This window comes from Pongo pygmaeus, chromosome 14 (genome assembly GCF_028885625.2).
Source record: "Pongo pygmaeus isolate AG05252 chromosome 14, NHGRI_mPonPyg2-v2.0_pri, whole genome shotgun sequence".
Classification (NCBI taxonomy): domain Eukaryota; kingdom Metazoa; phylum Chordata; class Mammalia; order Primates; family Hominidae; genus Pongo; species Pongo pygmaeus.
Genome location: NC_072387.2, coordinates 105,029,689 through 105,049,980, shown reverse-complemented (window position 1 = coordinate 105,049,980; position 20,292 = coordinate 105,029,689). Strand labels below are relative to the sequence as shown.

Below are 20,292 nucleotides of genomic sequence, written 5' to 3'. Positions count from 1 at the left end.
TTGTCTTATACCAAAACCAATGCAGTCCTCCTCTTTTTCTATCACAACACACACCCATCTCATCAGCAGATCCTATAGGTGCTACCTTTAAAATTTGTTCAGCACATGACCACTGATGTTCACTTCCCTGTTCCCCACTCTGGTCCCAGCTACTGTTGTTTCTTGTCTCAATTATTGCCTTGATGAGATCATGTCCTTCCTTCTGTTTCCCTAGGTGTGAGCCCTTGGCTTCTCTTGCCTCTGTCTCTGCCCTCACCTGCCATCATCCTGTTCTCACAGTTCTGTGGGCATCCGTGTTGCTCTTCTGTGAACACCTTGGGCACGTATCACCCCATGGCTTTTGTGCTTGCTCATTCCTCTATGTGGAGCACTCTTCCTCCACTCTGTGCCAGCCAGTCCATCCCCTGACAGGTCTCTGCTCAGACCCCCTCGATCAGAGCCCTTGCTGACCTCCCTATATAAAGTGGACTTTCCCTCTGTCACTCTCTGTCTCCCTAAGCCAGCTTCCTTTTCCTTCTTGCACTTATCACCTCTTGCGTTTGTGTCAATCTTTTATTGTCAGGTCACTCACTGTGGAAACTCTTTCACTGCTGAATTCACAAGGAGTTGCTGCTCAAAAAATTTCTGTTAAAATGGCTCAGTGCATAAATGCTATGAAAAGCTACAGCATTAAAATAGATAACATGCCCTGACTGTGTATTTGATAGGTTCAAACTTACAATTTAGTTACTATGAAATATATCCATTGCTGTTGATCAAATACATGTATATTTCTGAAGAACTAATGTGCAAAGTTTAGGATAACAGAGGGAGAACATGTTTTAAGTCTTTTTTCCCCCGCTTCTTTCCTTTGTCCATACAGGATTTACAGCTGTTGGAGGATGGTGATCTGACTGTGATAGGAGATCGGGGAACCACGCTGAGTGGAGGGCAGAAAGCACGGGTAAACCTTGCAAGGTAAATTGCATTTCAGCAGCCACTATGCCGGTGTCTTTTGTGCTGCTTCCAGTGGTGGTGAGCACATAGGACCCGCTTACTGTGTATTGCGTCCTGTGTGAAGCACCTTCTTGGATTATTCTGTTGGCATTTGAATAAACATCCCAGTTGTTGAAAGTTGTCATGTTCCTGGGTGAGAGTCTGATATCTCTTTATATTTTCTAGAGCAGTGTATCAAGATGCTGACATCTATCTCCTGGACGATCCTCTCAGTGCAGTAGATGCGGAAGTTAGCAGACACTTGTTCGAACTGTGAGTTTGTTTGTGTCTTAAGTCATTTCTGCTTTTCCAGAGCCATTTCGAGTTGGCTCAGGAAAGCCTTTACGGCTTTCAGCTTGTCCTGCTCTGGTGTCCGCTCCCCTCCCCAACACTGCCACCTGCTTCCCCGAAGATCCATTTTAGAGAAATTTTTCATAAATACAAGGTCAAGGTAGGAAAATATACAAAGTGATTTCAGTGTGTTGCAGTGAGTGGAGTGTATCATGTTTTAGGGAGTTGAGAAACAGATGGCAAATTTTGCAAGTTTTCCCCCACTAGTAATTACAGTTGATAACCAAGAAACTGCTGCTGGACCATGCCCTGGAGATAGGAAAGATGGTGTGCCATTTTTCAATGGAAGGGTGGCACTTGGCAACCTGGGCCTTGTCTTTCAGCTCTTTTCCTCCATCATTTCTCTATGACAGGTTAGAAGTGAGCTCCTTGGGACCAACATAGGGCTTTCTTGGGAAGGCTTTGTTGCTCTTTACATGTTAATCTATTAGTCTGGAGATAACCTACTAGTAAAATCTAGAATTTAAGAATGATTTGCTCCATAGTAAACTGTGGTTTCAAGAATCTAATGTTGCTTCATGGATTCTTACCAGAGTGAACACTTAAGACCCACAGACATGTAGGACTTGCTTGCCTTTGAAACTAGTTGTCTAGAATCTGGCTTCCCTCCCGACTCTTACGTGGTGTTTCTGGGATTTGCTTTCCTTGGCTCTTGCTTAGACACTGAACCATGGAGGTTGAATTACTCTGGAATCTTTTCTGCATATTCTGTAACCTCATGTGTGCCGACTGACACTTCCTATGTAGTCTAGACTGGCTTTTTTGAAAGCATTGTGAACTGGTTTTGCTAAAACAGCACCCACACCTGCCCCACAGTCAGCTTCCTGTTTTTCACCTTGTTAAAGTCAGTGAGCCTTTCCCACTCATTGTAGCCCTTCTGCACACACTGAGGTAGATGCTCCTGCAGATGCTACTGCATGAAACATCTTCGCTTGCAGAGGAGGGCAGTCGGCCACAGAGAAGATAAGCACCCATGCTGGGCTGAGTGAGAGAGAGACAAGTTCAGATTTCATTCTTGCCCGTACGGAATTTGTCTCTGCATGGATCAAGACTAAGTGCTTGGGAAAAGTTCAACAGACCCCAAGTCTTAGGGGATTTCAATATAGGACAATCTATATTATTATTATTATTTTTTTAGATAGGATCTCGCTGTGTTGCCCAGGCTGGAGTGCAGTGGTGCATTCTCAGCTCACTGCAGCCTCGACCTCTTGGGGTCAAGAGATTCTCCTTCCTCAGCCTCCCGGGTAGCTGTGACTACAGGCTAGCACCACCATGCCCAGCTTATTCTGTTTTTTTTTTTTTTGAAGAGAAGGGGCTTTGCCATGTTGTCCAGGCTGGTCTCCCTATGTTGCCCAGGCTGGTCTTGAACTCCTGGGCTCAAGGGATCTGCCCCCCTCGGCTTCCTGGAGTGCTGAGATTACAGGTGTGAACCCCTGCGCCTGGCATACGACAATCATTTTTTTTTAAATGGAAGAAGTGGGCAGCAGAGATTGGAAAGGTCACTGAGGGCCGGGCTTGGCTGGAAGTAGCCTGTGGTCCTGTAGGCTGGTAAGGGTTTGTAGTGGCTGAGAGTAGGATTCAATTCCTTTGAAAGAAATAGTAGAAGCAGAGGTGTGCAGATGGGAAGGAGTGAGGCCTGTGGGAAGGACAGCAGGCAGGCACCTGTTCCTGTGGTGGGGGATAGAGAAGGTACCGTGAGAGAAAGCTCTGGAAGTCCTGTGTTGGCCAGCCAGGGCTGCCCTCACAAAATGCCACAGGCTGGGGGGCTTACACAGCGGCAAGTTGTCTCTGCAGAGTTCTGGAGACTGCATGTGCGAGATCAGTGCATCTGCAGGTGCAGCTCCTCCCGAGGGCTTTCTTGGCCTGCTGATGGCTGCCTTCTCACCCTTTTCTCCGTGTGTCTCTGTATCCAAACCTCCTCTTCCTGAAAAGACACCAGTCAGATTAGAGTAGGGCCCACCCTCATGGCCTCATTTTAGCATAATTACTTCTCTAAAGGTTCTGTGTTGGCCGGGCACTGTGGCTCCTGCCTGTAATCCCAGCACTTTGGGAAGCCGAGGCAGGCAGATCACCTGAGGAGTTCGAGACCAGCCTGGCCAACATGGTGAAACCCCATCTCTACTAAAAATACAAAAATCAGTGGTGAATGGTGGTGGGTGCCTGTAATCCCAGCTACTCTGGAGGCTGAGGCAGGAGAATTGCTTGAACCCAGGAGGTGGAGGTTGCAGTGAGCCGAGATAGCACCATTGCACTCCAGCCTGGGCGACAAGAGTGAGATTCTGTCTCAAAAATAATAATAATAATAATAAATTTTAAAAAAGGTTCTCTGTTCAAATTCTATGGTGCTAGGGTGAGGGCTGGAGCATAGGAACTTTGAGGGGAGCATGGTTCAGTCCATAACAGGTCCTGGATAGCAAAGTGGAGAGCGAGTCGGCTGTGTGAGAATAACTCATCTCTGGGCTCTGGATTCCAGGGGTTTGGACACGAAGTCATACACTGAGCATGGGGCTCTGCGTGGGTTCCTGAATGTTTACCCACCAGAGTGTATATGCAAAATGTGCCTGGTATGGGATGATGAAGTGGATGTGTTTGATGGTGATGGTTGCACAATGGTGTGTATGTACTTAGCGCTACCAAGCTATACACTTAAAAATGGTATAAATGGTAAATGTTATGTCATGTCTATTTTTCCACAACCAAAAAAAACGTGGATGGCAGCATTGAATCTTTCTGAATGCAGAGTGCGGGATAAGCTGGCAGTCAGCGTTGCCCCAGCACTCTGATCGGAGCCTCGTTTCCTGCTCCCTCCTCGTTGTGCCTTGATGAATTTTCCATTTCCCCGAGAAGGGCCTCTGTGGCTTGCTCAAGTCTTGCGCGAGGCCCCACCAGTTCTTTATCACTCAAACAACAATTCCCGGTGGGACACTGTTTTAGAGTTGCCACGGGGAAGGAGGAAGGTATTTTCATTGCTGAGTATCAGTGTGCGTATCGCACAAGCTCCCCCATATTTTCATTTGAACACAGGAGGTATTTATAAAGTCCTCTTGCACCTTTAAGGATTAATGACTTTGGATATACGCTTGTTAGAAGCAAGCTTGTTAAAATTGTTGTTTGCTAATCAGAATCACATTCTTTGGGGAAACTTAGGGCAGGGAGCACGAATGCAATTTAGGAAATCACTCAGCAGCAACTGGAGAATGTTCTCAACGAGTTAGAAAATTGGATTGAACAATATGCTATGAAAGATGGCGGTTGTGTTGAAGCTTAGAAATGTGAAGTGTTTTGTATTAAAAGTGAATGAATTACACTTCTATTTGCCATTAACAGTTTTTACTTCAATCATGAATATATATCGAGAGTTGTTAAGAGTTTTGTTTTACAACTATATGTTGCAAACACTAAGTGGATTTTATCACATACAAAAAGTGAGGGGCACTTAGATTAAAGGATGCTAATCCGATTTGTTGCCTGCTATAGATGTGGTTGTATTCTAGAAAACTTCAAATTCTCAGACCCCTGCCTCTTTGAGTCTCCTAATCAGATCTCCCACACTGTTGCCTACCTATTTGTCTTAGTCCATTCAGGCTGCTGATTCAAAATAGCATAAACTAGGTATTCCATATAGACAATAGAAAATTGTTTCTACAGTTCTGGAGGCCAAGATCCAAGATCAAGGCGCCAGCAGTTTTGGTGCCTGGAGAGGTTTGTGAACCACGCTCTGGTTCACAGACAGCTGTCTTCTCACTGTGGAAGGGGTACAGCAGCTTCCCTGGGCTGGCCCCTTTTACTAATACCATTCGTGTTGGCAGATTCTCATGAAATAGGCCTCACCTCCTAATACCATTACATTGGTGATTAGGGTTCAGTAGGAATTTGGGGAGGGCCACAGACATTCAGGCACAGCACTAGTTCACCTTCCCTCTTTCAGTTGCTCTCAGACTCCCCTACTTTTAAGCTACAGTTCTAAGTCCTCGAATGGCAAATTGCCCTTTGCAGTCTGCCCCATTCACCTTTCCAACCCTTGCCCACGCAAGACCAGTCCTCCAGCCATGTACACTTCTTTGGGGTGCCTGGAAGTAGGTGTGACTTTCTCACATCTGCCTGTCTATAAGGATATTTTTCCTGCTGTTGGAGAACCAGGGATAATATGCCTGGGCAAAAGAGAAAAATGAAAGACACAGATCCTACCTCCTGCCTTTCTCTTCTGCTCCTCGGAAGGCATGGCGCTTTCTCTGTCTGCCCACAGCCCTCAATGAGCTGCTCTTGATCCACCTATGTGTTCTTCCCTCCAGCTCCCGCACTGGACTGTGAATGCATGAAGGTGCCTTTGCACAGTGCGTTTGTACCCCGGGACCATTGCACCTGCTGTTTCTGCCAGGAATGCTTCCCCCAGATAGTCTCACGGCTCATACATCACCTCCTTGCAGAGAGGCCTTTCCTAGCCACTCCCTCTAAAGTACAACCTTTGCCTGGCTGTCTCTTCATGGTTTACTTTACTATCCGATAGTGTATTTTCTGTGTTTGTGTAGTGAGTGTCCCTACGTTACTCAGGGTGTTGTCTGTTTGCTTGACCAGTGGATGTATCCTCATCACTTAGAGTAGTCCCTGGTACTTTGTCAGTGTTCAGCAAATGTATCTTAACTGAATGAATGAAGGTAGTGACTGTGTTTGTCCCTCTCTCCCTCCCTCCCTCCCTTCCTAACTTTTTTGACAGTTTTGCCCTGTCACCCAGGGTGAAGTGCAGTGGCATGATCACGGCCCACTGCAACTTCTACCTCCTGGGCTCAAGTGATCCTCCCGAGTAGCTGGGGCTGCAAGTGCACACCACCACACCCGGCTAAGTTTCGTGTTTTTTATAGAGATGGGATCTCTCCATGTTGCCCAGACTGGCCTCGAACTCCTGGGCTCAAAAGATCCTCCTGCCTTGGCCTCTCAAAATGCTGGGATTATAGGTGTGAGCCACTGCACCAACTGACTATATCTTTCTCACTTGTGTCACCTCCAGCATTGCATGTGTCAGCTCTTAATGTTGTCTTTTTTTTTTTTTTTCATTTTTGAGACAGAGCCTCACTCTGTTGCCCAGGCTGGAGTGCAGTGGCATGATCTTGGATCACTGCAGGCCTCTGGGGTTCCAGCGATTCTTGTGCCTCAGCCACCCGAGTAGCTGGGATTACAGACATGCATGACCACATCCAGCTAATTTTTGTATTTTTAGTAGAGATGGGATTTTACCATGTTACTTGAACTTCTGACCTCAAGTGATCTGTCTGCCTCAGCGTCCCAAAGAGCTGGAATTATAGGCATGAGCCCCCATGGCTGGCCTCTTAACATAGTCTTTATGTAGGATTAGAGTTAAATAGCTCATTGCTAAATCAATCACTTATTATTTGTTTGTTTTATGGCATGACTGGAAGATTTTTACTCTTAATAATTTGGAAAGTATTTTTTGAGATTTGCCTAAGAAGCATAATTTAGAAAAAAATTCAAGCCATCAGTTACAATGTTAGTGTAATTATTTCTATTATCTCATCTACAATGGAAGATGTTAGGAAGAAAACATTTTGAAACCTTTGAGGTGGCTGATACTGGACATAGCACCCATCAGATTTGATCATTAACATCTCCTTTTAGATATGTATATAAAAGGACTAATGGCAGCCAATTTTGAAATAAAGGGAAACAATTTCATTAAAAGCTTTCGTACTAAACCTGAAGAGGAGTATAAGTACTAAACCTGAAGAGGTATACTAGATTGAGCAACTTAGTTTTGAAATAAGCCAAACTAAGATATGTGAAAGGGGAAAAATTAATCCTTTTGGATGTAAAGGATGAAGTGATAGTTTACATATCTGCAGTCTGGAGTTGTGGTTCTGATCACAGGCGCTGTCTCTAAAATACTTGTTATGACTTCTCAGTCCTGAATTTCTAAAAGCAATGGCTGCATATGGGGAAGATTGGAGGACAGGGCTAACACTTATTAAGCATGAGTTATGTTCTTGGCCATTGTTACAGATTAATGCTCCTTTTCTTTTTCTTTTTTTTCTCCTTTTTTTCTTTTTGAGACAGGGTCTTACTCTGTCAACCAGGCTGGAGGGCAGTGGTGTGATGACGGCTCACTGTAGCCTCAACCTCCTGGGCTCAAGTGATTCTCCCACCTTAGCCTCCCTTGTAGCTGGGACTACAGGTGTGTGTCACCACACCCAGCTAATTTTTTTTTGTAGCTCCCAGGAGTCTACGTTTACAATGTAGGAGAACTTTGAGTGGGTACTGTAGAAAACAAACAAACGCCAGAAAACTTGATGGTTGAATACTGAGGTGGGTCTTATCTTTGAGCCATATGGTTTGGACTGTTTGGATTCTGTTCTTCCATTTTCTTATTCAGACTGTTTAGGACTAATGAGAGAAGTTTTGCTTCCTGGATGAGACCAAGAATACTGTGGGGAGTCACACGTCACTAGCATTTGTTTTCCTATCTAGTATTATTTGGGAAGAAGAGTCTGGAAAATGCACTCTGGCAAAGGTTACCAAGAATCTAAGCCTTTTTGTGGGGGGTGGGGGGCGTTAATAGGTGCATTATAAATTATCATCTAAGAAACCGTCCAAGAAAAATGCCACGTTGTTACATGATCTCAATCTTTCTTTCTCCCCTGCAATCCTATGTAGCAATAAAATAATTAGTGTTTTAGTGACATCAAGTTTTTGAATCTCTATATTGTTCAGTCATTTTTCATCATGGAATATATTGTTAAACTAAGTTTTAGAAAAAAAAATTACACTTATTGCCTCCTTCCCAGAAAGCTTTTGAAGATTTCATCACAGCAAGGCTTGTATTTGCTGCTAGTGGTTATGAGGACCTAGCTGGCTTTATTGGCTTATATTTGTATTTAGTTTGTATTTAACCTCTAGATCTTTGACTACCGTGTTGTCTTTGACTGTGGTTTCAAAATGTATGTTTTTCAATGTGGAGCACCCCTATTCATGTGTTTTTTCACCCTGTGCTTTTTAAATTTATAGGTGTATTTGTCAAACTTTGCATGAGAAGATCACAATTTTAGTGACTCATCAGTTGCAGTACCTCAAAGCTGCGAGTCAGATTCTGATATTGAAAGATGTAAGTAGTTTCTAGAGGTCTCCTGAACTTGCAAGTAGTTGGGTGTGTTGAATCCCCTTCTTCTTCCTCCATTTCATGTTCCTTTCTTCTCAGAGCTGGGATTCATGTTTTTAAGTATTAACTCAAAAGACTTGTAGAAATGTCATTATTACATGCTAAACCGTATTACCATAAAGTATGTAAAATTGCTACCTCAAGGTTACTACATTGTTAAAGAAAATGATGCTGTTTTAATTTAGAACTTTTTGTTTACCTCTTCCGTGACTTAATTCAAATTATGTTATTTGGAAATTACAGATCCTAAGACCTGTTTGTATCCATTTAATTGTCATGCATAGTTTGGCTAAAGATCCTCTTCTGTTAATAGCAGAAATGGCTGGGCACAGTGACTCATGCCCGTAATCCCAGCACTTTGGGACGCCGAGGCAGGCAGATCACCTGAGGTCAGGAGTTCAAGACCAGCCTGTCTAACATGGTGAAACCCCATCTCTACTAAAAATACAAAAAATTAGCCCAGCATGATGGCACACACTTGTAGTCCCAGCTACTTGGGAGGCTGAGGCAGGAGAATCACTTGAACCCAGGAGGCGGAGGTTGTAGTGAGCCGAGATCATGCCATTGCACTCCAGCCTGGGCGACAGAGTGAGACTCTGTCTCAAAAAAATAAAAATTAAAAAAATAATAATAATAGCAACACAGTTGGATAACTGAGCAACCCCTAGTCACAGCACCCACTTTCCTGGAATAGCCAGCAGTTAGTGTCACTGCACAGGAATTTTTGAGTGCCTGATATGTGTGAGAGCTGGTATAGCTATAAGTAAGACAAAGTCCTTGCCATCTTCAGGCTGACGTTCTTCCTGGAGATAGATGTAAGGAAGGAAATAGAGGGGTGGGGTTGCCTCGCTGGGACTTGAGGTACAATGATGTGAAGGTGCTGACCATGCAGTCACCTGGGGAGGGCATCTGAGGCAGGGGACTGGCAGTGGGGTCCTAAAGCTGGAAGTTACCTGATGTGTTTACAGGAACATCAGGGAGGAGCAGAGCAAGCCAGGGAGAGCCTGGAGAAAGGTGGGCTCAGAGCAGTGGTCAGAGGCCCTGGAATTAGGACAGAGGCTACTGGACAGTCCAGAGCAGTGGAGTGACATGGTTTGATCTGTGATTTTAAGAGATCCTCTTTGTTGTTTGCTGGAGGAGCTATAGCAGAAGCAATTTGAAGTCTTAGTAGTTCATAAGACAGAAATAAGGGCTCGGTCTAGTGTTTCAGTTTCCTAGGGCTGCCAGAACAAAGTGCCACACATTTGGCAGCTTAAAACAACAGAAATGTATTGTCTCACTGTTCTGAGGCTGCAAGTCCAAAATCAAGGTGTCCGCAGGGCCGTGCTCTCTCTGAAGGCTTCAGGGGAGAATCCTTCCTCGCCCCTCCCACTTTCTGGGGTTTTGCTGGCACTCACTGTTGATCCTTGGCTGGCAGTGCAGCCCTTCAGTCTCTGCCTCTGTTGTCACATGGCGTCGTCGCTGTGTCTCTCTGGGTTTCTTCCTATAAGGACATCAGTCATTGGACCTAGGGCCCACCCTACTCCAGTATGGCCTCATCTTGTTTTGATTGTATCTGCAAAAATCCTGTTTCAAAAAAAGAGGCCACATTCACAGGTAACAGGGTGTAGGACTTGAACATATCTTTTTAGGGGGTTATGGTCACCATTCAACCTACAAGAGCTAGCGTGGCCGTGGATGTGGAGGTTAGTGAGAACTTCTCAGCCCAGCGGTGGTTTCATGCATCACTCTCTGGCTTGTTGCCTCTTGCCTCAGTACCCCTGGTCCTTAACCCTTCTGTGTTCAGGCCCTGGTCAAATTCCTGATTGTAGGTCTGAAACCCCCTTAGTGTCTTCAAATGCTTTAATGTTTCTCCTCCCGCAATTTCTTAATAAAATGATGGAAATAACAAAAATGAGTGTTAATTATATTTTATAAGATCTGTGCGCACTGTTCTCCAAGGGAGATAAATTTCACATTATTGCAACAAACGGGGTATATAATGATAGCAAAGCTCTTGCAAGTCTTTGTGTGTAAGCCCCTCCTTGCTGCCTAAAGAACAGTGAGAAATCTGTCCACTGAAGTCCCGGCAAGTGAATTCTCACCCTTAAAAGGATTATCGAAGGCAGAACTGCTGCCTCTTCAGAAGTGGTTTCGTTTGCTGGCTCTTCCCCACTCCCCCAGGAACAGGGAGCCTGGGTTCCTCAAACTTGAAAACAATTAATTTCTTATGCAGAGGGCTGAGACTAGTGTGGCAAAACCTGAATGCTGGTACATTAGAATAAAATCTGTGGGTGGTAGAATAACCTTTCTCCAAAACAACCATTTAGCCAGGCACGGTGGCTCATGCTGTAATCCCAGCAATTTGGGAGGTGAAGGTGCGGGGGGAGGAATCACTTGAGGTCAGGAGTTCGAGACCAACCTGGCCAACATGGTGAAAACCCATCTCTACCAAAAATAGAAAAGGATTAGCTGGGCCTGGTGGCACTTACCTGTGATCCCAGCTACTCAGGAGCCTGAGGCAGGAGAATCACTTGAACCTGGGAGGCGAAGGTTGCAGTAAGCCGAGATCGTGCCATTGCACTCCAGCCTGGGCAACAGAGGGAGACCCTACCACACACACACAAACCGTTTTTCCACTGGTGGGCACCCAGGATGAATGTGTGTCCGTTCTTGCTTCTTGCTGTCGGCCCAGCCCCCTCCCTAACAGCAGACAGAGCACGGTTGCCCCTCGGAACCCACTCTGCATTGCTCCTCAGTACTCGGCTTCTGCAGAAAATTGCCATCTCAGTACCAGTAGGAGTTTCCTTGTGCGTCTTACAGATACCATGTGAAAAGTGGTCATTTCATCAAACTAGGTCTGTCACTTTTACCTCCTATGTGGAAGAAGACACAATGTATCATGAAGCATTTTTGAATTCTCCAGTTATCAAACTGGTCCAAAGGGCCCAAGGTGTCACTGGATTTTCCTCAGTGGACCCACCTTTTTGGGGATAGGGAGGATTGGGGTAGCAGTGAGGGTCCTGGCCACCTTCCCCCACCTGACTTGCCTTAGCCAGGAGCTGCTCTCCTTTGATTTGTTTTGTATTCTGGGAGTTTGCCTAATATTTTGTTTGCTGCTGTTTGAGGAAATCAGTTGGGTCTCATTTCATGGAGTAGACAAATAGTGAAGATATTTGTACATTATTTTCTATGACTTTGTAAGGAGAGAAAACTGTGCAAGGCGATGTCCCATGGAATGTCGAATTTTCAGTTAGGAACTCCCTGAGTCTTTGGGGCAATTATTTATTTATTTATTTATTTATTTATGAGATGGAGTTTCGCTCTTGTCATCCAGGCTAGAGTGCAGTGGCTTGATCTCTGCTCACTGCAACCTCCGCCTCCTGGGTTCAAGTGATTCTCCTGCCTCAGCCTCCCGAGTAGCTAGGATTACAGGTGCCCGGCTGATTTTTTTGTATTTTTAGTAGAGGTGGGGTTTCATCATGTTGGCCAGGCTGGTCTCGAATTCCTGACCTCAGGTGATCCACCCGCCTTGGTCTTCCAAAGTGCTGGGATTTCAGGTGTGAGCCACCGCACCTGGCCTGTGGGGCAATTTTAGAGTAAAGACCGTGAAGGTGCTGTTCATGGGGTCTATGTCCAAGTCTGGTCCCCACACGCCTTTTTCCAGTAGGGCCCATGGCCAGTGGAGGCTTGTGGAGTGCTTCCTACCTGTGCAGATATGCCTGTTCCTACCTCCCTATCAGTGTTAGGTTTCTTTCCTGGAATATCCTCCTCAATTTACTCATTCCTTCAATTCTTATTGCATAAGGTTTATCACAGTTTTCATGTACTGTAATAAGACTACCAATACGGTCACCAACATCTATGTGATAATGATCGCCATTTGTAACACACTATTACCATTTTAAAAATATTCTTCAAGACCTAACACAGGGTCTGGCTGAGAACAGAACACTCAGTTGTGTATCAAGTTGAATTGTGTTAGATTTGTCAACTAGGATTTCGGACCTAAGTATAATCATAACTTAAGATCAGTTACTTTTTCTGGATTAGAATTAGATTAGGTTAACATTGTCACCTGCACATGTCTCTCTCTGAAATTCTTTATTTTTATTTTAGGGTAAAATGGTGCAGAAGGGGACTTACACTGAGTTCCTAAAATCTGGTATAGATTTTGGCTCCCTTTTAAAGAAGAACAATGAGGAAAGTGAACAACCTCCAGTTCCAGGAACTCCCACACTGAGGAATCGTACCTTCTCAGAGTCTTCGGTTTGGTCTCAACAATCTTCTAGACCCTCCCTGAAAGATGGTGCTCTGGACAGCCAAGATGTGAGTTCACCTCCTGTTACAACATGGCCTGGTTTTGTTGACTGTTAATGGCTTTATGGATCTTTGGTCTACTCTGTTCAAAGCATCATCTTTTGTCCCAAAGGAGATTCTGTGGTTTTAAGGCTCTATTCCATGATATTGGTAGATTAAAACAGAACCAAGGCAAACAACCCTGGTTGGAGTTATCCTTTATGTGTAGGCTGGGGAATGTCAAGGAGATGAGTAGCGGGTGTGTATGCTGGTGCAAGTCCTAAGCTGTGTGTGACTCACATTAATACTACAATTCTTGAATTTACTGTAGTGAAATCCTGCTCAGTCTGGTGGCCCCTGACTTCTCTTTGCATCCGGAGGCATAATTTGAAGACCCCCTTAGAGAAAGTCCTGCTGTGGGCCACATGAAATTAGCCACTTTTCCTATATGTTGGAATGTTCTGATGCTGCAGGTGGCTGATGGAGATATTTTGCCCTGTTGTCAGATGGTTTATGTTAGGCCAGAAGTAGCACGTGCAAAGACCCAACAGTTCCTGACACACAGCAGCCCATCTTCCTTCTTTACCTTTCAAGAATAGGAGCCGCATCTTACTCACCTTGGTGTTCCCAGTGGCCAACATAGAGCTGCTCAATACATCCTCAGAGTATGTGAATCTCATGCCTTCTAAGTCCTCCAGGCAGAAATGTACCAGAGCTCACTTAAAAGCATAGATATTCCTTGCCACACAAACCCTGACTATCCAAATCCAGGAACCTGAAGGATTCTATTCAGATTAGGCCCTCACATGCCAAATTATCAGGAGTCAATTTCTGAAACTCAGGAACCAAATAGATTAGGATCATATGCTATCCCTTGCTTTCCAAACTCTGGTTACTCAGACTCACTGCTTGACCCCAGTTACTATATTGAGCTCATGTTTTGACCCTCTGCTCTTTTATGTTTCCATCTTGAGTGATGCAGTTGAGAGTTCCATATCTTTTTTTATATGATTTTGGAACAAGTTTCTGTACTGACACTTGAATTTGGGTGTGCTAGGTAAGTGCTGGACATCCTGATGTCATCCTTCTAGCAAGCCATGCCACAACGTACAAATGATATTTCCTTATCTCTAGTAGAACCTTGAAAGTGGGATGGCTGGGTCCAAGGATTAGTGCATATAGCTGGGTGTGGTGGCTCATGCCTGTAATCCCAGCACTTTGGAAGTCCGAGGCGAGAGGATCACCTGAGGTCAGGAGTTCCAGACCAGCCTGGCCAACATGGTGAAAACCTGTCTTCACTAAAAAATACAAAAATTAGCCAGGCGTGGTAGCAGGCATCTGTAATCCCTGCTACTGAGGAGGCTGAGGCAAGAGAATTGCTTGAACCTGCTACTGAGGAGGCAGAGGTTGCAGTGAGCCAAGATTGCGCCACTACACTCCAGCCTGGGCAACATGAGCAAAATTCTGAGTCAAAAAAAATTTAAATAAATAATAAGCAGATGTATAGTTTGGCTAGATATTTCTACACCCTTCTCCACAGGAGATGGATCATTTTGGACTTCTGCCTGTTTCCCCACAGCTTTGTCAACAGAGTGCATTGTCATCTTTGGGAACAGTTTTGTGTACTGTTTGTCTCTTACCACCTTTTTTCCTTTGCAGACAGAGAATGTCCCAGTTACACTATCAGAGGAGAACCGTTCTGAAGGAAAAGTTGGTTTTCAGGCCTATAAGAATTACTTCAGAGCTGGTGCTCACTGGATTGTCATCATTTTCCTTATTCTCCTAAACACTGCAGCTCAGGTAAATAATGACATTTGTTTCGTGCCCTCAAAATGATATTTACAGTACCTATGTTTATGCTATTATGACTGCATCTTGCAGTTCGCTTGGGGTCTGAATTGAAATGTACTGTCTTTGGGGAACAAAGTGAGGGCTGCCTACTGGTGTTCCGTGTCCATTACAAAGACCTTCTGCGAAAAAAAGGGTATCTTTCAATGATTTTAAAATGGAATATGCGTTTTCTTGAACTCTTGATATCTGGGAGTTTGGGCTCAGCACAGACCTGAGCTGGAAGAACTGTGCGAGTTCTCTGAGCTTTTTATTCTTTCTTCTTCTTTTTTTTTTGAGACGGAGTTTTGCTCTGTCACCCAGGTTGGAGTGCGGTGGCGCGATCTTGGCTCACTTCAACCTCTGCCTCTGGGGTTTAAGCAATTCTCCTGTCTCAGCCTCTGGAGTAGCTGGGACTACAGGCACATGTGCCACCATGCCCAGCTAGGCTAATTTTTGTATTTTTAGTAGAGATAGGGTTTCACTATGTTGGCCAGTCTGGTCTCAAACTCCTGGCCTTAAGTTGATCCGCCTGCCTCAGCCTCTCAAAGTGCTGGGGTTACAAGCATGAGCCACCACGCCCGGCTTTTTTCTTTCAATTGTCCATGTTAGCGATTAAGAGTTTTGAGTTGGTAAGTCATGCCCAAGTTTGATTTTTGTCTTTGTTGTTTCTCCCCTCCTAGGTTGCTTATGTTCTTCAAGATTGGTGGCTTTCATACTGGTAAGTTATTTCTCATCTGATGTATGAAATACTCCAAAATCAATAAGAAGACTCACTTTTCCATAGAGTTAGGGGGAGGTGTTTGTTGATCCTTCTCTTCTAATCCTCACTTAGTTTACCCGAAGGAAAATTAGAGTGCTTGCTGGTGGAGTGTAACCTGCGGTGGTCTCCACCCATGTCTGATCCGCGGCATCATGTTCACAGACAGTTTCGGGAACTGAAAGTTGTGATTTAAATTGAATTTTTATAAGGTAGATACACACAAGACTATGTGAGCTGAGAATCATTTTCCAGCATGAAGCATTTCTCCCAAATTGTGGTTCATTTTTTAAAAAATGTATTTATCCAAATTCCATATATAGCTTAATATTTTTTTCTCCCCATGTTCCATAGGGCAAACAAACAAAGTATGCTAAATGTCACTGTAAATGGAGAAGGAAATGTAACCGAGAAGCTAGATCTTAACTGGTACTTAGGAATTTATTCAGGTAAAGTTTAATCATTTGGTGTATTATATGAGAGGCTGAGGTGCTTACAATGAGCCTGTGTGAGTAACTAGGGCTTCCAGGAGTAATTCAGTAATGTCTTAACAGATTAGGGGTCTCAGTCGAATTTACTCTGTGAATTAATTAGAATAATGATTTTAAAAATCTACTAGAAGAGAGGTTGAATGAAGACTCTTAATTTGCTCTGTACTGGATTTTGAAAGTTAAACCAGGATTGAGCATTCAGAAAATCAGCCACTGGAAATATGTGGCTATTGTCTATTCTAATAGGTTGCTTTAGCTAAATCTTATATCATTATACGGATGGGCAGGGGGATTAGAAACGGATCCCCACCCTGTGGTTTGGATTGTTCCAATTCTGTCTAAATAAACCCTGGCTTTTATTGAACTTGGATGAAATCCTCTGGCAGCAAGGCCCCCAAAATAAAAGCATTATTCCCTCCCAGGTATGCAAAGCTCCCTTCAGCACTGCTCATCTCCTGGGCTTCACTAATTACTTAAGAGGGAAGCTGAGCAGGGAAAAATCCAGTGTCTGGGAATTAGGATGCCTTCTATTTCTTACCTTGAGATCACAATGTTATCGCGTCCCCAACTGTGTGATTAATTTAACATTTGGCTTGCCAGACTAATATTAACGCCGCACTCTGTTTTCACAAGAGTGCTTAGAATGTATGTAGCATTACATACTGTTTAAAGGAAATCTTCATCTAAAATTTTAAATATTTCCACAGGAAATGCTCCTACAAGCTTTCCTCAGAGATAGAGTGAGTTATCTTTGTAAGAACCTACTCAGTGAAATTTGGTGTTTATTTCATCGATCGCTTGCTAAGAAATCTAAATCCGTTAGGTGTTTACCTTCCAATTGATGGACTATGTGAAAACTAAAGGAAGAAGGAAATCTATTATGTTCTATTATGTTCGTGTAGGATGGCAGGCTAAGGATAATGCCCATTGATGGAGTTAGGAATTTGAGCTGCTTTCAGAGGTTAAATAACAGTGACATGTCATCTGAAAGGGAAATATTCGTCATAGAAGTTACCCCCACTGTATTTAGCATTGTGAATTAAGAGATGTTAGGAAAGCTCTTTTAATTTCTGTGTGAATAATGGATCCTCATTCATGTCTTAATAAAATGTATGATTTATTTTATTCATTTAAAAATGTCTTGTGTCTATGTAAAACAGTGGGGGATTAGTTGCTTATTTAGATTAATTATCTTACGTTAAAATATAATTTGTGTTTTCTTGCAATTCAATTATTCAAGAGGTTTTCCACATGCAACTTAATATGGTACTTTTAAATTCTTTAAAGCTACTTGGGCATTTTCTACAAGGAAAAGGTAAATCATTTCTCCTATTCCTTGTTAATATCACATGTTGGTATCAAAACATACCACCTTTTTTAGATTATGGGACATAATGTAAATAATAAGATTTGGAATATGGAGAAGATCAACTACATTTCATGATTATCTATCTTACTTCTGAGTTTTTCGTAGAACTTGCAATTGAATTAGGAGAGCCTAGAATGAAATTGTATTATGCACCTGATTTTTCTTTTCTGTGCAGTTTCCATTCAGTGAGAGAAAAATAAACTATTTTAATCCTTCTTTGTCAATGTATTTTGTAAATATGTTATACTTATGTAGAATCCAGATGCTTTATGGAATAAATTAAGTAACATCTTTATAAACTACCTGGCTTGCTTTAGCAACTGTTGAAGAAAATGCAGAGATATGCTGTGTTCTCTAAGTGATATTTCTTTATTTCAGGTTTAACTGTAGCTACCGTTCTTTTTGGCATAGCAAGATCTCTATTGGTATTCTATGTCCTTGTTAACTCTTCACAAACTTTGCACAACAAAATGTTTGAGTCAATTCTGAAAGCTCCGGTATTATTCTTTGATAGAAATCCAATAGGTAAGTCTGACACCAAGTTTCTCAGTAAGTATGTCTTGTTAACAACACATTTAGGATCTGATTACATTTCCGTCTTTGAAAATGGAAGGGATGCTGGGAAGAAAATCACTATGCATGTTGATTCATTTTCTACAAGAAACTTCACTGATATTTTTCTCCTACCAGAGAAAATCTGAATATGGGGGGGGGGCATACAATCTTTTATTCCAATTTATATGTGTGTGGAAAAATAAATGAATGTTCACTTTGCAGAATGCTTTAGGAATCCATTTGCTGTGAGGCAAGTGAAGCATCCTGCATTCCCTGTAAACATGTTTAAATGTAGTTGAATAGTTGCTGAACATTGGCTGTGTTTACATAGTGTTAGGTTATGCCATTTTTCGGAGGGATCTTTGTAATCAGGAATGCTCTGATATGAGACAGGCTGTGCATTTCTTTCTTTCGTTGGGAAACCCGTTCATTTCTGGAAACACAGGGTTTTTGTACATACCCTGACTGTGAAAGGCAATATGTGGTTAATTAAAAGCCAAGATTGGTAAAATGTAAACTCCCCTTCAAGAACAGTTTCTAACTCTGTGGTTTTAAAGTAGACTTTTGGTTCTATAATAGAGACTTTGTTGAACCTGCCATGTAGATCTTCAGTAGCTTGTTTCCTAGGTATACCCAAGTATACCCAGTAGTTTCCAAGTGGTCAATGCCTCTGCACTATGGGCTTCTTACCTGTCTTGCGTCTGAGGCTAGCCTTCCTGACCTGGGTTCCCAGGGAGAGTTAGTTGTGCCTATAAGTCCCCACCCTGCTCAGTTGAGTGGACTTGTGGGGAGGCCTGAGTGACATTGTGCAAATGATAACTGCCCTCATAGAAGCAGGGAGGTGGCCTGGAGAGAACTCAGGCATTGCTTTGGCCTGGCTGTTGACTAGCTTTTTGACCAAGGCCAGAGCACATAGGTGCTATTACACAGGCAAGTCTCCAAGCAGATGCTGTAGTTCAAAGTGTGGACTCAAGCTAACTGCCTGGGTTCCGTCCTGGTGCTGGTTACTACTTGTTATAGCTGATTATAGTTACATTCATATTCATGTCCTAGTTACTTAATTTTTCTGTGTCACAGTTTTCTTATCTGTAAAGTAGGGATACTATTCTAACCCACCAAATTGAAATCTTTTGAGAATTAAGCATGTTAATACATTCCTAGTACATGAAACTGGGTGTAGCAACATGGTCAGTGCCTAACGAATATTAGTGACAGTGAAGCCGTGTATCTATGAACTGAATCACCTTCACTGTGGGGTGGAAATTACTCCTACCCTCTCTGTTTTACATGATTTTTGTGAAGATTAAAGAAGACTGTTCTGGAAAGCATCTTGTGTAGATTTATTTCACAAATACTTCTCAGTCCAAGCACTGTGCAGTGTGCAAGGATTTGTAAACTGCAGAGACCACACAAATATCGGTCTGATTTCAGCTGTTATTAGAAAGTCATTGGAGGACCTCTGCGCTATTGCAGCTGTTAACGTCGCACCACTTTGCCAGTTAATTTGAAACTACAGTCATAACGTTTGGAGCATTAAGTGGGACTGCATTTCTGTTATCACAGGCCTCGGAATGCTCATGACTACCATTAACCAGCCTCTCTATGTTCGAGACCTGTGGGCTTCTCCTCATGCTGATTTATTTATTATTCAGGGATTTGGGACCCAGTCTAAATCTTGGAGTTCACTAATCTTACAGCAGCACCTGAGTGTTTATCTTGCTTCCTCCTTCTATATCTATTAGCATGACTTTATTCCTTCAACAAAATAGAGGCCCAAATAAGTACCCCAAAGAGAGGCCTACTTTGTCCAAAATGTTTAGAGGTCATGAATTATTTACTTTTTTTTAGTGGTAGATGTTGAAAAAATTTAAAAATTAAAACTTTTTTAATGGTAGAATTAAAATTTTCATTTAGATAAAATTTTTGCACTTTTTACAATGGTGAAGGATACACAAAATCTGTGAATTACGCCTCAGAATTCACATTATTGATTGTATGCACTTCAATGATTATATATATACATATATATAAAATTTATTTAGAGATAAGGTCTCATTCTGTTGACTAGACTGGAGGGCAGTGGTGTGATCACAGCTCACTGTAGCCTTGACCTCCTGGGCTCAAGCAATCCTCCTGCCTCAGCCTCCCAAGTAGTTGGGACCACAGGCCTGTGCCACCATGCCCAGTTAATTTTTAAAATTTATTCTATTTTGAAGAGATGGGATCTCACTGTGTTGCCCGGGCTGGTCTCAAACTCCTGTGCTCAAGGGATCTTCCTGCCTCAGCCTCCTCAAGTGCTGGGATTACAGGCATGAGCCACTGGACCCAGCTGGCTTTATAATATAAATAAAAATTCCCCTCTAGGATAGTGAGGCAGGCATGCTCGATTTTTCAGTACTCTTAAGTGTACATGTTAAATGTGTATAAGTATCTGGCATGATGTTGTGCCCCCTAAATTGCAGAGTGTTTTTTGAGTGGGGTAGAAAGACTGGGAAGCATGTCTGAATACTTAGCTATTAAA

The 20,292-nt window shown here is 43.0% G+C and overlaps 1 protein-coding gene across 8 annotated transcripts in view; it reads left to right on the top strand.

Moving 5' to 3' along the window:
• The window catches only part of ABCC4 (ATP binding cassette subfamily C member 4 (PEL blood group)), a 282,616-nt gene that overhangs the window by 121,038 nt on the left and 141,286 nt on the right, over positions 1 to 20,292 (top strand). For all 8 annotated transcript variants that reach the window (XM_063651058.1, XM_063651055.1, XM_063651057.1 and 5 more), the window contains 8 exons: positions 863 to 957; positions 1,162 to 1,248; positions 8,341 to 8,437; positions 12,590 to 12,799; positions 14,429 to 14,569; positions 15,280 to 15,317; positions 15,711 to 15,805; positions 17,595 to 17,741. In XM_063651058.1, coding sequence (XP_063507128.1) covers positions 863 to 957; positions 1,162 to 1,248; positions 8,341 to 8,437; positions 12,590 to 12,799; positions 14,429 to 14,569; positions 15,280 to 15,317; positions 15,711 to 15,805; positions 17,595 to 17,741 — 910 coding nt within the window. The remainder of the gene's footprint in view (positions 1 to 862; positions 958 to 1,161; positions 1,249 to 8,340; positions 8,438 to 12,589; positions 12,800 to 14,428; positions 14,570 to 15,279; positions 15,318 to 15,710; positions 15,806 to 17,594; positions 17,742 to 20,292) is intronic.